At 37.9% G+C, this 24,439-nt stretch overlaps 1 protein-coding gene across 1 annotated transcript in view; it reads left to right on the top strand.

Moving 5' to 3' along the window:
* The window catches only part of BANK1 (B cell scaffold protein with ankyrin repeats 1), a 309,171-nt gene that overhangs the window by 276,398 nt on the left and 8,334 nt on the right, over positions 1-24,439 (top strand). The window contains exons 11-13 of the mRNA XM_053217099.1: positions 7,383-7,448; positions 19,445-19,620; positions 24,040-24,103. Coding sequence (XP_053073074.1) covers positions 7,383-7,448; positions 19,445-19,620; positions 24,040-24,103 — 306 coding nt within the window. The remainder of the gene's footprint in view (positions 1-7,382; positions 7,449-19,444; positions 19,621-24,039; positions 24,104-24,439) is intronic.

The raw sequence follows: 24,439 nt of genomic DNA, 5'->3' as shown, positions 1-24,439 counted from the left end.
TTCTCATTAGTGAAGAAATGTGGTCAAGTGGATTAAAGGAGGCCTTACGTCAAGTGCCTTGGATCCTACTCACTGGCTTGGTGACCTTGTCCAAGCCATTTAGCTCCAGGACTTCATATGTATATCACAGGCACTCTCAGGACAGAGGGACATATTTATCATTCTGTTTGTAAGCCCAGTGCCCCTGTATGCCCCTGTGATTCTCTGCCTCTCCCCTTTCCTTGACAGGGTGCTGGTAGAGGTCTGCAAAGGAACAGTTGTTCAAACCTGTGCTCACACTGTCCTTCAGAGGGAATCGAGCCTGCCTGTGTAACCCAGGTGTTTTGATTTGTTCTTTCCATCCTTCTCACAGTGACACATCACAGAAACATTGAATGAAACCTAAGAAGGGCTTTGCTAAACATCTGCTAAGAGTGTTGGCATAATAATGAGGCGCTCTTCCAGCCTCCTCTTCAGAAATTCAATTCCTGTATGTTAGTGAATGGAGAAAGAGGCAGAAATCAACTATGGTGTGAATTGACATGAAAAGGTTTATATTACATGTGAAAAAAAATGCAAATATTGTCAAGCACTTAGATTTTCATTCAACAGCAGGATGAAATCTGGCCTTTTTCCCCTTAACTTTTGATGCTTATAGAGACTCTATTAAATATCTCTTCAGTAAGAAGTTTAATTGACCTAGAAGAGTAGTTTGTAACTGGTGGCGATTTGCCTCCCAGAAGACATTTGGCAGTGTTTAGGTACATTTTCAGTTGTCACCCCTGGGACAGTACTAATGACTAGTGGGTAAAGGCCAGAGATGCCACTATACCTAATACTTATAGAGCACAGGAAAGGCCCCATCACAAAGAATTAGTCAGTCCAAAATGTCCACGGTGCCAAGGTTGAGAAACCATGTAATGGATTGTTTCCATTGTTGAGACAAAGTAAACATCGGAATACTTCAGGGAAGGGCCGTTTGAACATAAAATCATAGATGCCGAATAGCTATCCACACAAATTGTCTTTTTTTCTTACTTTAGATTTCGTAAATGCACAATATTTTTCATCAGCATTTTGAGTGTGTGCATCTTTTTCCCTCTAAATGTGTAGTAGATGGAGCAAAATGAGAAAATTGGCACACTGAGAAGAGCATCCTCTGAGGGACCAGAAGCATGGTAGAGTGAAATTCATGAAGATTGTGAAACTAGATGAAACGGAAGTAGCATCATGACTTAGCCACTTAAAAGCTGTGTGACTTTGTGCAAGTTACATCACCTTGTTTCATTTGGTGAAAAAAAAAAAAAAAAGAATGCTAAAACCTCCTTCATAGAGTTTTCATGGGAATTGAAACAACACATGTATAGTAGCCAGCACAAAGTAGGATGCAAAAATGGTAATCACTGTGATGAAGGGTATTCTGTAGACACAGAGGTGAGACAGGGTCAGCTCTTTGCAGGTGATACACCTTTGGCTTTTTACCTTGGGTTTCATATGCCAGTATCTCATCTTGCATGACTTTTCCAAGTTATTTATTAACTATCCATAATGAACACCACATTGCACAAAGGGGACAGCCCCGTCCTCTTAGAATTTTCAGTCTGCATTTCTCTAGTCTGAGTGTTAAGAGCGGAATTAGCATTTAATGCCTGTTCAAAGGCCAGATCCTATTGGTTACCTCCTGAGATAGCAACATTTCCTCATATAGGTATAAAAAGAGAGGCCAGAGAAGTTATTTCTGGCAATCACCAAGCTTGAACCAAAAGGTGAATTCATCATAATTTCTAAAGTATTACAGTGGCTTCTTAACAACCCAAAGCACTTCTCTGCAAAACAAAGGAAAATTACTAAGGATGTTACTAGAGTAATGTCTTCACTTGTATCATTATCGAATACAAATGGTCAAAAAAAAAAAAATTAGGCAGTGAACCCAAATGAAATCATATGGGAGGAGACAAACCCCCAGATTAGTGCTATGCAAGCAGCCTGGTAACAGGAGGAAGAAGGATCTGCCTGCTCGGTGGTGGGTTGGAGATCTTGCTAATAAACTCATTGCAATGGCCTCAAGCTCTAATTACACAGAATTCCACAAACCAACTGCTCTCTCTCCCTCTGAATGTCTCAACTTCCTGGATAAGAAACATTTCTAGAATAGAAATTATCTGATTTGCATCAAAAGGAATAAATATGCAAATAAAAACAGTTTGCATTCAACTCTAGTAAAAATTAAATTCCTTAGAAATAGAAAAAAATAATTTATAGTAATATTTCCTAGTTTGGGAGAAGATTTTTATGGGAACATGCCTATTAGACTTAGTTTCCATTACAAATTGGAAAGACAATTCATGCTTTCTCCTTAGGAGAAAATTGATATTGCCATTGAATTAGAATATTTATGCCATCTTCCATCTGATAGTTATGTGATTTCCAACTTTCCTTCTCTACCAATCTCAGAAGTAAGCCTCCTGTGTGCTGGTTGACCTCAGTGACCTCCTGTGTGCTGGTTGACCATTTGCAGATTCTCCTTTTAAAACAGGTCGCAACTCCTGACTATATTCATCTCCCAGGCCATAAATTGCTTTTGTGTGGAAGACCTTCATAGTATGTGGCTGATGTGACTCTCTGTAGCCATTCCCACCCTAATGTGCCTAGTCAAATGTAGTGACCTGTGTTTGATAAATTTGTTCAAATTAATAACCTGTAGCTATTGCTAGCTGAATGAAATGGTGGTTTTAAGCCAATTGGAGTGCTCAATCCATCTTGGTCAATTTGCAAAGAAGCTATATCTCTCCTCTGAGCTTCAGTTTGATTAGCCAACGTGACTACTTATTGGATTAGAACGTTCTGCTAACTTGTTTTTGCTGGTTAGACAAGGGAGTTGTTTATAGTCATTCTACCTTTTTGTGATTAGCTTTCCCAGGGTGTAAAGTTGAGGTAACAAGGTGGGAAGAGTAAGGCTAAGGGGGTCAAATGACCACCCTCACCCTCCTTGATTCTCATTTCTATCCCCTCTCCTCAGTAGGTACTAATGACACCTTTGACCTTTGCTTAAATGAATACATCAAAATGGAGGACAGTATAGAAACTATGACTGGATCTTATTTGCCTTTGCATCTTCAGGACCTAGCACTGTAGTTGATTACACAGTAGCAACCTATTGAAACGTTGTTGAATGAATAATAAACACACTGCTGCTACCTGTGCAGTGACATTCCCTGAGAACCCAGAGCACAATACAAGTCTGCATATTTTTTATATCAAGTCTCTAGTTTCAGGAATAATCTTCAGTGATAGCTCTAAACATTTTATGTTGCACTAACAGGCATGGAATATCAAGGGGTTTGTTGTTCGTAAGTCACATCTTTATGAACGCGTTTGGCTATTGCACAGACTTTGCATTACCTTAGCCACTTACAAAGTAATTCCAAATAAGTTTTGTCAGATGTTTTAGGAGAGTGGCTTTGGAAGGGTCCCTTTGTTTGAAACAGGCCACAAATGAAGTTGACATGAAGAATGTTCTTACAGAAGCAACCTGGGAAGACAAATAGTGCCAATGAATTCGTTATATTTCACCTTCTCCTCCTCCTCCTCTGTTCTTCTGATAGTTCTACTTTGCTTAATGTTTTGAATATTTAATACTATGCTAATTTTCTCCATTTAGTGTCATTTCTATTCTTGAGAAAATTTTATAGAAGTTGTTCCTCCAATATTTAAAATAAATGGAGGTGGTATTTGGGACATTTGCATTGTTTGAGATTATTTTGAACCTCAAAAATTGTTTTTCTTTCTCTATGAACTTTTTTTAATGTTTAAAGGTGGTGACAACTACTAATAATGTAGTCATTTTCCTTTCTTCTCAAGTTCCAATTTTAGGTAGGAAAGAAAAATAAGATTTCACTGGGGTAGAGTCATCAAAGTTGATGTATGTCATAATTGCCTTAATAGCATTTTTTTGAACATTGATGCAGTAAAATATGGTAAAAAAAAAATGTACCCTCTAAGAATTCAAACACATAAGGACAGGATCACCTCCATATATTATTTAAAAAATAGCCTTGGTCTGTGATTTAACTGTCTAGTTTTTCTATTACTCTAAGCCCTTGAGACACATAATCTCTTCCTCAAAACAGAGCCTCCTATTTAAATTCATACTTAAGAATTTATTCAGGATGAATGGGCCTAGAATGATTTGGGAAATAAGAATTGGTAGCATCTTAGAATGTCAGAGTTGAGTGAGACATCAGAGATCATCTGTCTGAACTCTGCCTTTATCAGCAATGAAATAAAGGCTCAGGAGGAGAAAGCCATTTCCCCATGTCACACATATTATTAGCATTAAGACAAAACTATGCCCCTTTCACTGTGCCAAATTAGTTAACATTCTGGCATACAGGATGTTGTTTTTGTTTTTTGTTTTTCAATTTCTGTATATTTACAACAGACTCTCATCTTATTCACCACAAATCTTGTACTAAAATATGTACTTTCATATAGAACGCTGAGTGACCCATGACCCAATGTTCAATTCTCACGACACCATGGATTGTGTATTTACCTCTTATAAATAAAGGTTTGCGTGAGTGAACATGGTAAACAAAAAACGTGTAAAGCTTTCTAGAACAAAGGCTTTACTGGTAAATTTAGAATGTTTTAGCTAATATTAACTGTAAAAAAAGAAAGGTTCACCAATTCTTGTCGTTAAACTAACAGAGTATGTTTCCTTGTGATGCACGTTTGAGTCAGTGATCGTTTTGATGGACTAGCTCTTTCTTCAAGAAACGAGTTAATGTAGGCCTTTTTCCAAGATGACCTCATATTCAAAAACACCTCCTATCTTCCACAGCAATGAGAAAATGGTGTGTTTGGCAAAGTGCTAATTGCTAAGTGAGTCTCTGTAAGGAACTGAGGCTTGTCTGTAGGTGGTAGGAAGGGACCAGTTGAAATGGGTGCAGCTGGAGGTGACTTAAAAGGGAATTGCAAAGGAGATTATCCAGGTAGAAAGGGCCTTTGTACTGTGGGGTGTGACATACACCCTGCTTTTAAAAAGTTCTGTTATCAGCACTTTGATAACCATCCTGCTCAGACACCCTACTCCCCTTCCAATCTTCCCTCAGATCCCTGGCTCTCCCAACTGTAAGCCCTGGTGAAATCTCAACAATAAATAAATATGCTCTTTATAATTCTTAGACTAGAAACTCAGAGAGAGTGTAACGTTTACGATAGTTCACAAACGTCAGGCATCTGTTGTCAGCAGAACAACATAGAGGATGTAGCAATTAATGCCAAAACTCTGGAAAAACGAATTCCATGCCCAAGTACTCTGTAGCTCTAAAATTCAGCAGAATTGTTAAAACTGATCAATTAATGTACTTTTTATTTGGAGAATTTGTTGTCTGAACTTATCCTTGGATTCAGATTATTTTCCATATTAATGATGCCATACTACAGCTCCTTTGTCTTAGACAGTTTTAGTTATTATCTTCACAATATTGGCTAAAAAAATCACAAAGACTCTGCCTGTTATTAAAATTTCAAAAGTGTTTCATTTTTGCAAGACTTTTTAGAACTAGCCAATGGGAAAAAAATCAAGCATCACTTGTAAAAATTTTTCTAATATCCTAAAATATATTCACACACCATATATCCATCATTATATTTAAGGAAAAATATAAACCACAAACCCAGAACTTGCCATTAAGTTATACTTAGCATGTTTTCCAAATCCTAACAAGGCAGAAAATTGGTTTCAACCAGAAATGTTATTATATGTGTATAATTTTTCTTAAACACATCATGCTTTGAAAATATATTTGCTTTTCCTCTTTGAAAGAGGATAGTAGAGCCGAATAGTCTTTCTCTTGACAATAGCTGGCAAATGATATATGCTTAAAAAATGCTTTTTGGTGTGGTATGAATTTTGGTGTGGATTAAATGCAGGTATGACCTTGAGAATAGATTGGCTTAAAGAATATTAAAACCAGGGCACCTGGGTGGCTCAGTTGGTTAAGTGCCAACTTCCGCTTATGTCATGATCTCACGGTTCATGGGTTCGAGCCCTGCATCCAGCTCTGTGCTGACAGCTCAGAGCCTGGAACCTGCTTCAGATTCTGTGTCTCCCTCTCTCTCTGTGCGCCACCCCCACTCGCACTCTGTGTGTGTCTCTCTCTCAAAAATAAACATTAAAAATTAAAAAAAAAAAAAGATAAGGATATAAAACAACACCTGGGATGCATCTTCCAACCAGAGTGGTCAAGCACTGTCCAGCTGGACCACTCCCACTGTCACTTGCCTCAGCTCCATTGTCCCAGGAAATCCTGATGACCTGCCAATAAGAACGAGAGACACAGTGTGCTGGAAATGCTCAAAGGTTCCTTTGAATCCCCTCCCTCCAGCTCCTTCTTTATCTTTAAAGGGAAATAGTTATGGAAGAGAAGAGACAGCAGTGCTATGGAGAACCAAGCAATAGATTGCAGTTAAAGGCTTGAGGCTCTAAATCACATTTCTACTAACAACAGTTCTGGGATTATTGTAAAATTACTTAGCCCTTTTACGAGTTAGTAAAACTTCCTCTTCCCTCATCTTTAAACATATGAGGTTGGTGTAAATTTCCAAGTCCTCTTGAAGTTCCCAGACCCTGTAATTCAGACTCCCCATAAAAAATAAATGGAATGAACCCCGGGATGTTCAATTTTCTAAAGTCAAGTTGTAAAGGGTATAGGCTTTTTCACTAACAAATGCCAGAGTTATACGGAACTTTGTGGGTGCTCAATAAATATTAAACAATCAATTTTATCTTTCTCTGCAAAATGAGGTGAGTAATGCTGACTTGTCTCACGGAATTTCGTGTGAGAAATAATAAACGAGAACAAAGCACTTTTCAGATAATGAAGTAATTCAAATAAGCCGCTTTAATATCTGAGGTCTAGCTAGGTGATGCAAGAATAAAGTGTCTTTTTTTATTATTACATCTGTGAGATACAGCAGTCTTTTCATCTGTTTAAGAAGAAACAGTCATTATCCTTGCTTATCACCAAAAGTCAGCATGAGTAATTTCTGTGCAAATGGATTTCTCATGTGATTTTAACATTTATCATTTTTAGCACACCACACCTTTTATCTTTACCTGATATCAAAATGGAATCATGTCTTGATTTAAGTAGTTTAACGAGGTGTTCCATCAGCATTGCACTATTCTGCCTAAAGAAAATGCTTTCTGAAATGACTGATAAGCTGCACAAATGAGAAAATTGTAAATTTAATAATCCTCCTACTCAAAATAATACAATCCAAGAATTGCTGCTAAGGAAAATGATGTATCGTGTTCTGGTCTCCTGGAGAATTCCACGCTCTGTTCTTTTTTATGTTTGTGTTCTATAAATATTATGTGCTATTTTTTTTTACAGTGTTTCAACAAAAGACAGCCAGAAAACAGTCTGATGGCGACAGGTTCCACGGTCCTAAGAGACAAGGTATTCACATGAGCTTCAGTTTATTTAATAATCTCTAAGTAAGATCTAAAGAAGCCTTATGAATATTGAATAAAGTCTCCGAGGATAGAAGTAAATAATTGTAAAACAAACAATAGTAATAATAACTGTGTGCCTGATGAGTTTTACTCTTAAATTAGTGTCTTGCCCAAATATAATTTTGCCATAATAAGATTAATACAAGAAAATTATTGTAATTTATAAAGGCAAGAAACAGCTTTGTGAGAATGTTTGTGGCGATGTTGATGATGTTGTTAGCAGGGCTCTAGGAAGGTCAAGTAAGACAAATCCTCTAACATGCATGGAGACCATGCTATTATAGGCCTTTAGAGACAGTAGCCTCTGGAACGTAAATTGGGGGCAGTGGCGGACAGATGATTGATTCCGCAATGAAGGGAACCAGTGTGGGATGTCTGTACTCTGCACTAAACTCCATTCAAAGACTGTGCCCTTTTCTCACTATTCTCTTGCCTTCAGCACTTGATCCAGCATTTTGGAGAACACTTACTTGTCATGCAGAAAAGAGCTGAATACTGAAGCTATAGAGACATCACGCACAGTGGAAAAATTTTCCTCTTGCTCTACAAAGAGGCAGCTGCCTCCAGTTTACCCTGACATCCGTGGTTCCTATTGAAAAGAGAAACTTTAGTGGGTTATTTATTGTGATCCTCCCCCCGCCCCCCGATAATAAGGGCTTGGTTAAAGTTCAAAAGTGAGAAATGTAAAAGGTGACAGATGTAGGGGGCTGGCTCTGATCACCAGTGAGCACGTGCTGATGCTTTTACCCTCTGTCCAACCATTTTTCTCTAAACCTTTTCAGATATTTTCTTATTATACCATGAAATCCCAGGATAGTTAAAGACTAATCACTAATTCAGTAATAAGCAGTTTTGATCAGCTAGTATGTCCCATGGACTGGATGGTCATAAATATCTGAAAATAACTTCAGTCCAAACAGCATTGCCTTGAAATTGCTACCAGTGAATTATTGAGAGAGACATTAAAATAAAATCAAGAGGTTATCTCACAGCAGCCACAAAACACCCCCCTAGCCAGTTTCCTTTTGTGCCATCGTAGAGATGGCTAGGCAATGACTGCACCAACTTCTAATACCACCAAGCAGTTAAATACACCACCTTGGAGTGTCTGGGTGGCTCAATCGATTAAGTGTGTTACCTCTGCTCAGGTCATGATCTCATGGCTCATGAGTTCAGGCTCCTCATTGGGCTCTGGGCTGTCAGCACAGAGCCCGTTTCAGGTCCTCTGGCTCCCTCTGTCTCTGCCCCCTCTCCCCCATGTCTCAAAAGTAAATAAACATTAAAAATAAATAAACATTAAAATTTAATAAACTTTAATAAACTTTAAACATTTAATAAACATTAAAAAAAAATACACAACCTCAGTGGACCTGCTTCTAAGACAGCCATGGATTGTCTTCCAAACAAAGGTGTGTCTTTAAATGAGAGATCTTCATCCATCACTTCAAGTGGCATTTCCAATGGCAGCAAGGTTGTACTTAGATCATTCTCCCAATTAAGTACATGATGCTTGAATGCAGCACATAATAAAGCAGAGTTTCTGGTCCTCCCTGAACCCATAGATATACTGCTTACAAATTTATATGCCAAAAAAAACCCCTCTATTTGACACTTTCCATTTCTAGTGATTCACTAATATGAGGGAAAAGATTATTCTTTTTAAGGTTACCATTATCCTTCCACTGGACCTTTATACCTGTCTCAAGAAATAAGTGCAGAACTCCATATGAGATCATTGTACAAGGAGAATCAAACAGTTCCTGCAGGATTAACAAAGTAGAGATTATTCCTATCAGGACTCCCCCACATACCTCACAGCATTTGGGAAAGAATAAAGAGAAAGGGTGCTTTGAGCTCTTTAGGAGAATATTTCCCTGAAGCATTTTTAAATAAATTATTCAATTTTCATGTTTTAATTAAACGCTGTTGGAATGAAGGGGGAAACGTGAAGAAGGCCACCAGAGATGAAGGAAGCTGACAAATAGCAAAAATAATAAAAGATCCTTGGAATTCTTGCTCTTACCAGTTGTCCTCTGGCTTTCCCCCAGAGAGCAGCCTAAGGAAAAGCTGTAGTGTCCATGAAGCCTAAAAGAGACCAATCATTCTTCTATTGTATGAACAGAAAACTAGTCTCTTCTGTACCAGAAAAAAAGGGGACAGTGAAAGGCATCAAGAACCTAATTGTAAAATATTTTATTGGATCAAATTCTGCCCATCTCTTGTTACCTAATTGGTTTCATCAAGGTCAACAATGGCTAGATTTTTTAAATGATTTTAGGGCGAGGATGCTGAAATTTTTATCAAATTTGGTATGAATTTTTTCTCTCTAGATACTTAAATCCAACTTATTGATAATATTTGAGATTAGTCACCTGAGACCAGTTTCCCTAGATCCCTCCAACCGAAGACATCAGTAATTCTGCAGAACAGAAAAGAATATTGTTCTATTGCAAGGAGAAGAGGAACATTAAACCTCATAGAATGTTGGAAAACCTCCCTGATTACTGCAGTCTTCAGGGAAATCAGAATCTAGTAGGAGAAGAGATAATTAAGAATAATTGGGAAGATTTTAAAATTAAGGAATTAAATACCCCAAAGGGTTTACTCTGTCCAACCATTTTTCTCTAAACCGTTTCAGATATTTATGACCATCCAGGCCATGGGACATACTAGGTGATCAAAACTGCTTATTAGTGAATTAGTGATTACTCTTTAACTATCCTGGGATTTCATGGTATAATAAGAAGAGCAGTACCTGCTTCGCCAAACAGAACAAAACAAAACAAAAAACAAAAGGCCCTTTTCTGAAATGTTTGTCAGAATCAAGATTTTCTAAAGGGACTAAACAGGTTCTCTAAGGAAGGATAAATAAATTATTTAATTCTTTCACTATATGCTGGAAGAAAAAGGGATTACAAGAGCCAACTATTTTCCCTCTGAAATTATAAGTGTTTCAGATGCCCTACATTCAAGACTGCCAAGGGATTGCCAGGAAGTTACATTATTGCTAAGTCAAGGAATTTTCCTGAGGAACAAACAGAAAAAATTAATTGGCACCATTTCCATGGAAACTTAACAGATTTCTTCAACTCAATTTTCACATCCTGAAAAAATATAAGGAAAATGGTGAGGATTTTGGATCACAGATAAAAGTTTCCATCAAAATACAGTCTTAAAATCCATATTCCTGAGTTGGTTTTGAAATTAGAAAAATGCCAGAGTGGTATCACAGAATATGCTGCTAGCACATTCCCCCTCTCTCAAAACTGAACTTCTCAGAGTGGTCAAGGGTTTATTCAGAGAGGCACCTGGGTGGCTCATTAGTTTAAGCTCAGCTTAGGTCAACTTCAGCTCAGGTCATGATCTCACGGTTCGTGGGTTCGAGCCCTGCGTTGAGCTCTGTGCTGACAGCTCAGAGCCTGGAGCCTGCTTCAGATTCTGTGTCTCCCTCTCTCTCTGCCCCTCCCCCACTCATGCAGTCTCTCTCTCTCTCTCAAAAATGAATAAACATTTAAAAAAATTAAAAAAAAAAAAACATTGCAAGCCAGAGAACTGAATTTTGTCAGTGGGTTTGAAGTTGATCAGAGTTTTGAAGGCTGCGTCATGTTAATGACACTCATAGAGGACTGATTGATAACCCTTACTTTCAATTTATTAAATCTATACTAGGGGAAGTTTCCTTCCCAGTGACTGGAATGCTTGGATTCATTAGGCCCCTACCAAAGAATAAAGTTTCTATGAAATAGTATTAGTAATTAGAAGACCACTAGGGAACGCGATCAAGTCAAAGAGGGCTGGAGGAATGTAAGGGCTGCTTCTTCAAAGACATGGAAATATCTGGCTAATTTTCCCGGCCTTAAAAATCATATAATAGTCTAGGATGCTCACATCTCCCAGACCTGTTACACCTTTTCTTTTCCATCTGTTATATCTTTTTCTTGGACTATGCCAAGGGGTCTTTTCTAGCCTCACCAGAATCATCGGCATATCATTAGTGTAGTCTTACCTCAAATATGATACGTAGCAGCCAATGAGGTTTAGCACTCCTAACATTCTGAACTGCCTTCCTGTGACTGTGGGTCACATACACACATCTCCTCAGTCACACAGTTAAATAATGAATCTCATCAAGAGTGTGCTATTGCTGTCACTCTGGGAAGGCAAACCATTTCTTTGGAAGATGGGGTCAGATGGGAGGTAGGGGGAGCATGTCCATGCTAACTACCTGCCTATTTTCAGTGACTCCCAACCCTTGATGAGCCTAAGAATCATTTGTGGAGCTTCTAAAATTTGGTTGCCTAAGTCCTACCTTAGACATGGCTAAAAATGGAACACATGAGAATAGTAATGAGCAATAATCTTAAAACCAACATGCCAAAGAGAAAATATAACCAAAAGAAACTTTTCTGAAGGCCACATTGTGGTCAAATTTGGCCACTAAGTGTGTTATATTTCAGAAATCATCTGCACAATATAATTTTAATTTTTGCCATGTTTAAACCATGCTTAAATTCAAGTTTCAGGTAAAAACTCCAACCACTCCCTAGTATATTCCTGTATCATTTGCTACAAGACGACTTTTGCTGTTACCATTTATTATCATGCTTTCCATGTTTTCTTATATTTGAGACACATCCCTGTAGACTCATAATTCTATAAAAAGTGAAAAAATAAAAGGTATATCAAGAGAATCGTGTCAATAAAAACATGAAGGAAAGCATATTTATTTTTCATAATGAAAACTATTCACATATGTTTAATACTCAGGCACTAAATCTTCTCTGCTCAGTAACTATCTGCCTAGCCCCTGGTATAGTCTCTGTCTGCCCACTGATTCTTCAATACAGACTGAAAAGTCATTATTGGCTGGCCTTTTCAGGGAGTGTGAATGCTCATGGGAAAGATATAGTCAGGGAACACATCTTGTTTGTGTTCTTCAAATGCCCAGTGCTGAAACAGTCTGATAAGTGTGAAATACCCAAACTTTCTGTAAGTAGGAGACCTGGAGAAATGGTGATATTGCCCTTAACATGGGGGAAACGAGAATGCTGGTCTCTGAGGAATTTTCATCAGGCTGTTTTTGCTAGCATTGAACATATTAAAAAGGAAAGACAGAGGATTATCAAAATGTGGTCATTTGTACTCCATAAAAGAATAATGGCCTCAATTATCTTTTTCAGTATAACTTACATTTCCATTTTCATAACAATTTTGTTGTTGTTGTTGAAGTCAGACCTGGAAAAACTTGTGTAATAGCTGAGTTCTTGCCTGCTTTTGGTGATGTGTCAGTAGCCCACAGTAAAAAGTGAGGAGGAGGGATTTAATGTTATACTTTGCATCCTGAGACCACCAAATAAAGCTCTGTGATTGAAGGATGGCATGGGCAAGAAGAATTCTTATGGTAATTGATGCCAGGAGTTAGTTGCTTACAGACCTATCAGTACACAGCGCCAAGGAATTATGTTTCACCTGTGTGTGACAAAGCTGCCCTAACAAATGCGCTAAACCCTGGGATCCTGAGTTGTGAACTGCAGTTACCAATGTCCTCTGCAGCCTAGAGCAGAGAACAAAATCTGAGTGAACACAAGGAATAGAAGCAAAGGATAAATAAACACTAAATCTCCTGGTGAACATGATTCTATACAGTTCTCTTTCAAGAAGGACTGAGGAAGAGAACAAATAATATGAGAACTTCAAAAACCACTCCAAGGAAAAGGCAAGATAATTTATTCATGGAAGACTCAGGATAATTATACTTCTGTAAGTGATTTGTTTCATTAGTAAGATTGTCATATATCTTCTCACAAAGCACCATGCCATCAAAACGTAGATAATGGGAAATACACACACACACACACACACACACACACACACACACACAGAACATTTCAACTCACAATTTGTAATTCTTTTAATCTGAAGTTTTTACAAATATTTTAACTGTGTAGAAAATTGCTTTAAGGTAGTAACTGTAAAGAAGTATGGATTATTTTGAATTTTCATTTATTAAATTTAAGCTAAACTATTCAACTTTCAGGTTCAGTACGTGACACCTGTCAATAAAGAATTTTTCAGAAAAGTGTGAACTCACACACAAATTGAAAATATAGAGAAGAAACAGCAGTAGAAAGTCTGGGATGAAGGCCAGGCTAAGACGAAAGCAAAATATATGAAAGACATTTTAGGTGAGAGGGCAGGATGATATGAAATATATGACATGCAGAAAAGGGATCTAGTGACAAAAGGAAGTATGGTAAAAATAAAATAAGCTTAGAAGCTAAAATTTCAGCAGCAAGTTAAAATCCACATTGGTCACAACAAAAAGACCTGATGGTGGATAAAAATCAAGTTATTGAAGTTGAGAACATAATTGGAGAAGGGTTTGTTCTCAATACATAGATAGACTAGAAACAATCAGAAGAAATGGAGAAGAGAGATCCAACTCACGTATAATAGATTTGTTTGTTTTAAATAGAATACAGAATGCAGTCAATGACATAGCTAAACAAAGCTTTATAGAACAGGGATGTGGGGCTCAATATAGGTTAACTGTGACCCAGAAAACAATAAGGAAATTTAAAAGCACCCTCGCAAATCTTTTTAATTATAAAGATGAAGAAACAATCCTAAAGTACTGAGAAGATATGTTAACTTAGATTTTCTATTTAAAAAGAATCAAAATCAGGGGCACCTGGGTGGCTCAGTCAGTTGAGCGTCCAACTTCGGCCCAGGTCATGATCTCATGGTTGACCAGTTTGGGCCCAGCATCAGACTCTGTGCTGACAGCTCAGAGCCTGGAGCCTGCTTCGGATTCTGTGTCTCCCTCTCACTCTGCCACTGCCCCCACTCATGCTCTGTCTCTCTCTGTCTCAAAAATAAATATAAACATTAAAAAAAAACTTTTTTAAATCAAAATCAGTTTTAAAAAACAGAGAATCTGTGTAACAAAAATATGAGATAACGGATTACACAGTTTATTAGGAAAACATTGCAGCTTAGGAAGTTTATCTTTAGTGTGGTATTTCATTCCTGTAAGGAGAAAATAAATGCAGCTTTTGGATAACCAAGGTTTTAGAAGAATTAGAATTTCTATGTCATGAAAGTATTACCCAAAATATATTATGAATAAATAAGAGACTAAGAAAAATAAAAAGCTTAAAGAGAACTTATGGTATTAAAGAATTGTGGTGAATAATGAGTTCAATAAAAATGGAATTGCATTTAAATAATTATTGTAGGGTTGCCTGGGTAGCTCAGTCAGGTGATCATCTGACTTCGGCTCAGGTCATGATCTCACCGTTCATGAGTTCAAGGCCCTCATCAGGCTCTCTGCTTTCAGCGCAGAACCGCTTGGGATCCTCTGTTTCCCTCACTCTCTGCTCCTCCCCCACTCTCTCTCACACACGTGCTCGCTCTCTCTCTCTCTCTCAAAAATAAATAAAAATTTAAATAATTCCTGTAAATATACTTAAAAAATGTGAATGTAAAATGTTGGTGATAAAAAATATGTAATGCAACAAATCATAACCTGAATTCAATGCTCAAATAATATAAAATAGTCTAGGAACTAGAAGAAAATACAAAACTAAAATCATGCCCTTTCCTTCATGACTTAGTAACCAAAAATATATAAGATAAATTATATCTCTGAAATTTATTTTAAAAGAAAATATGTACTTTCCAAATCACTTAATATTACATGTGTGTATAGATATATGTGTATATATACAGATATAGATAGATAGATAGATAGATAGATAGATAGATAGATATACACACATATGTATATGTAGTCTTTGTAACAAAAGTCAGAAACAAGTATTTTTAGTATGTGGAAAATTATTAAGAGGAAACACAGGGGTAAGAGGAATTCTGGCTAAGTTGGCCTAACAGGGCTCTTGCTGAAGGCAGGGCAAGGTGATCAGATATCACCTAGGGGGCGATGGAAGGTCAAGGAACCCAATCAGATACTGAAGGTAATCAGATATCAAGGGTGGGGGACCCTGACTAAACAAACTTAGCAGATTCTTATGAAAATTGAGCAATAGGAAGACAGACAGGCAAGTACAAAAGGTGAAGGCTCATTGGAAAGAGGTCTCAGAAGAGCCTAACTCAAGTTAAGTCAAGGGAGGAGCTCTGTCAATATGCAGCCCTAATTTCAAGAGATGTGGAGACTTTGCTTGGAACTTACAAATAATTCAACACTCCAGGTCTCTCCTAATTTACCCATGTGCCCCAGAGTTAATTTACTTGCCAGTCCCCTAGCTGTAGAACAAAAAATAACTTCAGATTTAAATCTTGGTCGCTGGGTGTCTCAGTTTCATTACCGACAGATTCTTTCCAATTACTCACAAAATAATATGGCAAGATGGTACAGTATGGTATGGCATTGGTATAGTGTATCTACCATGGCTTGGAATGGTATGTATTCCGTGGGAAAGCCTATTAGCAGAATGGGAGAGAGTTTCTTACTGCAAAAACCATATCATGTATCATCGCAGAAAGCTGGAAGTTAAGAATCACAGAAATTCCAGAAAAAAGTAATCTCTGATACCATCACAATAGAACAACTTGTGTCATCTTAAGATAATTTCCTTCCATGCTTTATCTTATGAAAAACATTTATATCATTAACATTTTACTGTATATACAAATTAATATCCTGCTTTTGTACTTACTGTGATAGGATAAGCACTTTCTATATTGCCACATGATCTTTTTAATTATTGTTATTATTTTAATGATTACTTAGTATTTGTTAAGTAAATATTTCATACTTTAAATTCTTTGTTGTTGGGCAATCAAGTTGTTTCCTTTCAAATTTTCAGTAAAAAAATGTTCTTCTAGCCAGTCACTCAGTAATAGAAATAATGTTAATGAAAAGCTCAATTTACTGTCTTACCTAATCTGAAGATTCATACACTCACCAGAACAGTGTTATTTGATGTTTATATGAGTGATATTTGATTAAATAGAAAATCCTGTAAAGAGAAACTGATCCAAGAGGAACTAAAACTCTAGAAACTGTAGTTTATCTTGAAGTTTTTACACTAAGAGACCAAAAGTCTGCAATATGTACAGTTAGCAATCTGGCAAACACGTTTCAACAAAAATTACATTAACCTCATACTAACTTTTCTGAAGATAAACTAATAATAAATATAAAATGGAGGAGGAAAGCAAAAACCTTCCATCTCCCATAAAACAGTGATCTAAGTGCATTAAAGCAATTTTGCACACCCTACTAAAAATTACAGGTTGCACGTTTTGGTTTAACTAGTCTGCCCTTGGGAAGAAAGATGATTTAAGTGCCTAAATCATTTTGTTTTGCAACTTGTCATAGCTAATGGCGGGGGGGGGGGAGGTGCGGGGGGGGAAGGGGGAGGGTAGTAAGTAAAAGCTGAAGTATGTAAACTTGGTCTAATTATAAACAGCTCACTTCCAGAACTTCATCTGTCTAGAACTGATACTCTTAACTTTCATTCTTTTGTTCTCTCTGCACAACCACACAAAACTGAACTCTGCCCCCCCAAAAGTCATCTTACTTATTTTTTAGTAGTGAAAATTTGAAAGGTGAAGGTAATTGAAATGAATATTGTTTGTTGTTGTTGTTTATTTTTTATTTATTTTTGATAGAGACAGAGCACAAGTAGGGGAGGGGCAGAGAGAGAGGGAGACACAGAATCTGAAGCAGGCTCCAGGCTCCAAGCTTTCAGCACAGAGACCGATGTGGGGCTCGAACACACAAACCGCGAGATCATGACCTGAGCGCAAGTCGGACGCTTAACCAACTGAGCCACCCTGAAATGCCCCTGAAAATGAATATTGTTAAGACTATTCAGTAGTTTTTGAATTTAGCTATACCTGCACATATAGCAAAACAAGCTGGTACAGTTTTCCAGGAAGACTTTCCTTGAGATAACTTCAACAAAAGAGAAAATCCAGCTGCATGGGTTACTTGAGATAAAAATGCATTCACACTTAGTCAAAGGGATGACAGAAGTGAGGTGCTAGTTAAATGTCTTAGCTATTAAATGATGGCTCTAAACCTCCGTACTCTGGCAGGAATGGCACATAGAATTCGTTTGCAAACTGTACCTTATGAATTGGAGTGGATTGCAGAGGCCTATCAAAAGCAAATGGTATGAGAAGCAAGATCTCAATTGTTATCTGTGCTTTTGGCTACTGAACCAGTGAGCCCTCTGGCTGACTTGTGCTTCTCCAATTCTCCTGGGATTTCATGCTCCGTCATCCCTGAAGGAAAAGAGTTAGAGTGTAGAATCTGTTGACATCTTGTTAGTTCTGGGGGAAGAGGACTTCTGAAAGAAAAGACAGCCAAGAAAGCCCCCGTAGGAATCAAAATGATTGGCCGTGGAGCAGTTTTATGTGTATGCGAATCTTTTCAGAAAGGAACCGTCTCTGTGTCCCCATTTCAAGATTTCCTGCTAGAATCCTTCTCAAAACTGAGGATGCTACTAAAGGTCATTCCAGGACAACCCCAAGGTTCAAGTCCCCTTGAAATACTTAAAACCTGCTCTCAAGTACTTGAAAAGTCTGTTTTCCAGACTAACCAATCCAAACACTATCACCAAATCCTTAGTACTATAGGATTTGAATGCCCTTCCATTTCTAAGTCCTTGTCTATCTGGTCTAGTGACAGTCTAGTTAACCTATTTCTTTCTTGAAGATGGGCTCCGGGGAATGAGTGATTCTTCAGGGACAGTTCACCAGTACACAGCTAGATTGTCTATTCTCTCCTAGACTCTGTGAACATATTTCGATTTGATAGTGCATGAGACATAGACTGCTAAGGAGTTACCCGGTCCTTCTTGAGACAATACAAGAAATAGGTCGGACTTATTAGAAATGTATAAATAAGAAGGTACAAGCTCAACTAAGTTCTGCAGACATGCAGATAACACAAGTGTGATGCCATCCAGTGACCATAAAGAGGGATAAGGATTGGGATAGTCTGGAGAGCACATAGCATCCTTAAAGGCATGTAGCTTCTCTTATGTCTTTAAACATCATGTGGGACAAATAAAGCACTGACTTCACCCATGGTCTGTGGCTCAGGCTGATGTATGGTGTGGTATTAGCAGCCACACATGGAAAGTTGGACCACCCAGTGTTCTGATTGTTCTGAGCAAAATAAACTCTTTTGGAAAGAAAGCAGTTCATTACAAAATGAGCGGCAATTGCCTATTTTAAATCTTTCAGGAATAAAGTTGCAAATGCTCCTAAAACTTTATAACACTTGGATGTTGGTTGAGATCTCTTTTCCAAAAGCTAGAGATTATGTTTATTCCACATTTATTCCACAAATATTTACTATTGATAATAATGCTAATATTTATTTAGTTTACCATTTGACAGGCACTATGCTAAGAACTTTGTGCACATTATTAAAAATAATCCTCACTAGGGTGTCTGGGCAGCTCAGTCAGTTAAGCATCTGACTCCTGATTCCAGCTCAGGTCATGATCTCACTGTTTGTGAGTTCAAGCCCCATGTAAGGCTCTGTGCTGACAGCACAGAGCGTGATTGGGATTCTCTCTTTCCCTCCCTTTCTCTGTCTTCCCCTCCCCCACTCTCTCTGTTTCTCAAAATAAATAAATAACCTTAAAAAAATAATCCTCACAAAAAGAAAGTGAAATTGGTACTGCCCACAGCTAGTAAAATGCAGAACTTTGCTACTGTTCTTTCTCTACCCGTCCCTTTTTCTGTTTCCTAGTGATGACACACATTCTTTTTACCATAACCCTAGGTGACAGACACAACAATCCTTCGAAATGCATTAAAAATTTTGTACTGATTTATTCAGTGACTGCTTGTAGACTGGCAGGAATAAGAAACTCAACTGATTTGTTTTTAGAGTGTTTTCCCCCCCAATTGACATATATAGTCTTCTTGTTAAAACATCTTCCCCTCATATTGTAGACAGAGCTCGGCTGGAGAGTCAGGCCTTTTCCACTGTGAACTGCCTTGCGGCTGGGCAGGAAGAGCTCATCCTTCTTCAAGAGAAAGTCAAGAATGGGAAACTATCTGTGGATGAAGCCCTAGAGAAATTTAAGCATTGGCAGATGGGAAAGACTGAACTGGAAATGATTCAGCAGGTAATAATGACCCCAATCCTTTCTGGAACATTCACCTCACTGGCAGCGCCTGTCTGTAAATGCATAGTCTTTTTACAAGAAACACAGGTAACTATTTGTTTGATTTTAACTACCCACAAAAAAAAATGTTTTCAAACTACCAATTAAATGGCTGCAAACATCCAGATTTCATGTTTACAAACCATTGGTGAACTCAATGCTGGGACCCACTATATCAGAGCTAACACCTAATCACCTTATTAGGCTGTTCTTAGTATAGTGAATATTTTATGAATCTCGTTGCTGATATTAAGGTGAAGCATCTTTACATTAACACGTGCTCAACATTCTGAAGAGTGTGTTATGTGGACCAGACTTAAAGGGTAGAAGAAAATGATTTAAATCATGTCAGGCAATATTCCTCAACAAAATATAACAAGTTTTCTCTCCTCTTCCCCTTAACCTTTGGGGGGGGGGGGTGAAGCCCATATAAAGTCAGGATTTATAGAGATATGCTGCCAAGCATATTAACTTCAGATAAGCTTGTCTTCTATAAATAGAATGTATATCTTGAGAGGGTTTTAGAGTAGGTGGTTCTGAGATGAGACTGAAAACAAAATATACCATATACATCCCATGACATTCCTCGGTGAGGGGTATGAGGACTGTATTCTGTTTTATCCCACAGGCTTTCCTACTCCCTAAATAGTCCAACAGTTTTTCCTTCTCATCACAGAAAACCCCAGTGCCATAGAAACCAGTTCTCAGGAACTGTTTGATAAAACACATTTAATTAGCTAGGTTAGGCCGAAGTACAAATAATCATTAATAGCTTAATATGCTACTTTTCCCAAGGGATCATTTTTGTTGAAAAACAATGCGTAGGAAAACATTTTTAAAGAACAGCAAAATGAATCCCAATGATGAAACTCCAAACAAATGTGGCATCTAGGCAGAAGGTAGTTTAGGCAAGGGACTTTCCCAGCTCATCTGAGATCACTTCTCAGAAGCCACCAATCTCGAAGGGCAGCTCTGGTTGTGTGGGTGGTGGCTGCACCTGGGCCTGTTTCGCCAAACAGATGCGAAAACATGCTGATTGTGCAGTTCTGCAACTGATCTTAGTTCATGATCAGAATGACAGTGCTGCTTCTCAGTCTGGGCCAATGCCATCGCCATCAAACAGCTCTCTTAGCCTGAAACAGATAAAATGTGCCTTAGTGCCAACCTACACACCCACTCTCCTAGCCTTGTTAGCTTGCAAGTTCTGCTGAAAATAAGCCCATTGTACTTCACCCTCCTCAGATCATAATAAAGCTTACAATTTAGAGGAATCCAACTGAAATACCTTCTTGAAAATTATCTCACTAGTTGTTTTATGAAAGGCTTGGTTGTTTTTAATTTGTGTGTGTGTTTATATTTAATATTCTTTTAGAAAGAAGTTAAGGCGGTCTGTTAACTACTTTTAGACTGATCTGACTTATCCAATATATAGGGAGAATGGGATAATGAATATAGTTACTGTTTACGCAAAACAAAACAAAATTTAACCTGTAAAGCTAAGGAACAGGCACTCAGCCTGCTTTCCATACAAGCCAAAAGTTCAGTAACTTTGACTGAATACTGTTTAGTAAATCAGTCTTTTTCTTTTTTTTATGTTTCCAGCTTTAATGAGATATCATTGGATAAACTTAAGGTGTACCGCCTTATCAATTTCACACACTTACATATTGCAAAATGATTACCACCGGAGTGTTACCTAACATCTCCATCATATCAAAAAATTATCATTTCTTCTTTTGGGTGAGAACATTGAATATCTACCCTGTTATCAACTTCAAGTACATAATACAGTATTGTTTAGTATAATCACTGTGTTGTGCATTGAATCGCCAGAACGTATTTATCTTACAACTGGAAGTATCTACCCTTTAATCAACCTCTTTCCCTCCACTTCCGGGTCACTGGTAACCACCACTTTACTCACTGAGTGCAGCTTTTTTAGCTTCTGCATATAAACAGTATCATACCATGTTTTTCTTTCTCTCTCTGACTTTTTTTACCTAGCATAATGCCCTCAGGGTCTATTCATGTTGCAAATTGCAGAATTTCCTTCTTTTTCATGGCTTATGTATGTAATCACATCCTCTTTGTCCATTCATCCATTGACAGAAGCTTAGGTTGTTTCTGTATCTTGGCTACTGCGAATAATCCTGCAGTGAATATGAGGGTGCAGTTATGTCTTCAATATCCTATTTTCATTTTCTTCAGATATACACCGAAGAGCAGAATTACTGGATCATATGTAGCTCTATTTTTAATTTTTTAAGAAACCTACATACTGTTTTCCATAGTGGCTGCACCAATTTACATTCCCACCAACAACAAACAAGGTTTCCCTTTTCTCCACATCCTGCCAACACTTGTTATCGCTTGTCTTTTTGATGATAACCATTCTAACAGGTGTCAGGTGATGATACCTCAATGTGGTTTTCATTTGCATTTTCCTATTGATTAGTGATATTGAGCACCTTCTCATATACCTGTTGACCATTTGTATGTCATTTTTGAAAAATGCTTTATTTAGTCCCTCTGCTCATTTTTTTTCTCTGAACATTTGTTAACTAGATTATTTGATTTTTGCTACTAAGTTATTTGGGGCGGGGGGGGTATTTTTTTGTTAATTTTTAACATTTTTTTTTTATTTTTGAGAGACAGAGACAGAGAAGGAGCAGGGGAGGGACAGAGACAGGAGGCACAGAATCCAAAGCGGGCTCTTGCCTCCAAGCTATCAGCACAGAGCCCGCCACACGGGGCTCAAACCCATGAACCGTTAAGACCATGACCTGAGCCGAAGTCAGACACTTAACAGCCTGAGTCACACAGGCGCCTCACTATTGAGTTATTTGAATTCTTAATGTATTTTGGATATTAACCCCTTATCAGATCTATGATTTGCAAATATTTTCTCCCATTCTGTAGGTAGCCTTTTCATTTTCTTGACCATTTCTTTTGCTGTGTAGACACTTTTCAGGTTGATGTAGTCCTACTTGCCTAATTTTGCTTCTTTTGCTTGTGTTTTGGGGTGTCATATCCAAAAAACTATTGCCAAGACCAATTGCAAGGAGTTTTTTTCCCTATGTTTTCTTAGTCCTTAACATAAGGGGCTGGACAACAGTCGGAATAACAGAAAAATAGGTGTTCTCCTCATTTTCCCAAAATACGTACACACTCATTTTCACACACTTTTCTTTAAAAAAAAATTATTTATTTTTGGGAGAGTGCAAGCGGGGGTAGGGATCCAAAGCGGGCTCTGCGCTGACAGCAGCAAGCCCATTGGGGCTTGAAATCACAAACCTCGAGATCACGACCTGAACTGAAGTCAGATGCTCAACCGACTGAGCCACCCAGGTGCCCCTTCACACACTTTTAAATATTACTCCTGTAGCTTGCAAAAACATTCATTTGTACGCTGAACATAAATCTGTCAGGGGTAACTGTAATGTTATGTCATTATTATTGATAGAGGTATTATCCTAAGAAAATAAGAGGAAAAGTGGCACAACCATAGAGTTAATAATAGAAGAGTTTCTAGAATAATTAAGACCCATGTAGAACCCCTGGAGTTGAAGGTGAGCTGGGTGAGAAGGTTAAAACTGCCTTTTACTCTCCTCACTCCTGTTATAACCAGTGAATGCCTAAAGAAGAATATTTACTCCACTCATAGAAGAAGATCTTTAAGGCAATGAAAATAATTCTCTTTTTAGGAAGCATGGTTTCTAGGTTTCAAAGGAAACCCTTAGGAGAAAGGGCTATTCTTAGATTCTCTTCTAAAAGATTTTTTTTAATGTTGTTTTACATTTTAGATAAAATGATAATAAATGTTCAACCTAGAATGTTTTGGAAAGCAAGGGAAGATCACAGACGAGCTAAGAAGGGGAATCCAGTTATGTCTCATTTGCTTCCAAGTGCCTGGTCCTTAAGAGAAATATGTAAGAAAGGTTCTGCCCCCACAGAGGCTAGAGATGGGCTCAGGCAGTAGCAAATCACCATTGTGTCATTTGCTTTTGCACACAGCATAGCCAATGTAGCGCCCTCTGGTGTTAGATTGGGAAAGCGGCTCCCATAAGAATTGGGCTTTGGGTCCCGGGGCTGACTCTACCACTTAACAACTCTGTGATTTGGAAAAGTTACTTAACCTCTCCGAATCTCAGCTTCTATTTATGTAAACTGAGATGATGGCATATATACTTCATGAAGTTGTGAAAATTAAGTAACATAACGCATTTAAAGTATCCAAGATGGCTGATCGGGATGCTGTGAGTACCAAATTAGTGCAACATAGTCATGATGGTTCTGGTAACGGTAGTTGATGTTTTTCATCTTCATCTATGACAAACTTGTGACTCTTCACTTCTATTTTCTGGTCATTCCCTCATCAAGGAAAAACTACGCCAGCTACGAGATTGCATCATTGGGAAAAGGCCAGAAGAAGAAAATGTCTCTGGTAAGTAAGCTTTGTCTGTTATTCAAAAATGATAGAGTAGAGTCAACCAGGCCTGAAGTCAAATCTGCACACCATCACTTCCCAGCTGCAGGACTGGAGAGCGTTTTAATGCCTGGTACTCAGGTTCCTGTCTGCAAAACAGGAGTGATTATAGATATATCTGGAAGGGGTTGTGTAAGTTAACATGTAGAACATTTTTCACATTCATTGACCCAGAATGAACCTTCCATAAATGCTACGTTCTTTCCTTTGATTTCTATGAAAATTGCAAATAATTCCATTCCAGTTTACATACACACACACACACACACACACACACACACACACCATTATACA

The sequence above is a fragment of the Acinonyx jubatus genome, chromosome B1, assembly GCF_027475565.1.
Source record: "Acinonyx jubatus isolate Ajub_Pintada_27869175 chromosome B1, VMU_Ajub_asm_v1.0, whole genome shotgun sequence".
Lineage (NCBI taxonomy): Eukaryota > Metazoa > Chordata > Mammalia > Carnivora > Felidae > Acinonyx > Acinonyx jubatus.
This window is presented reverse-complemented; position numbering and strand designations above follow the sequence as displayed.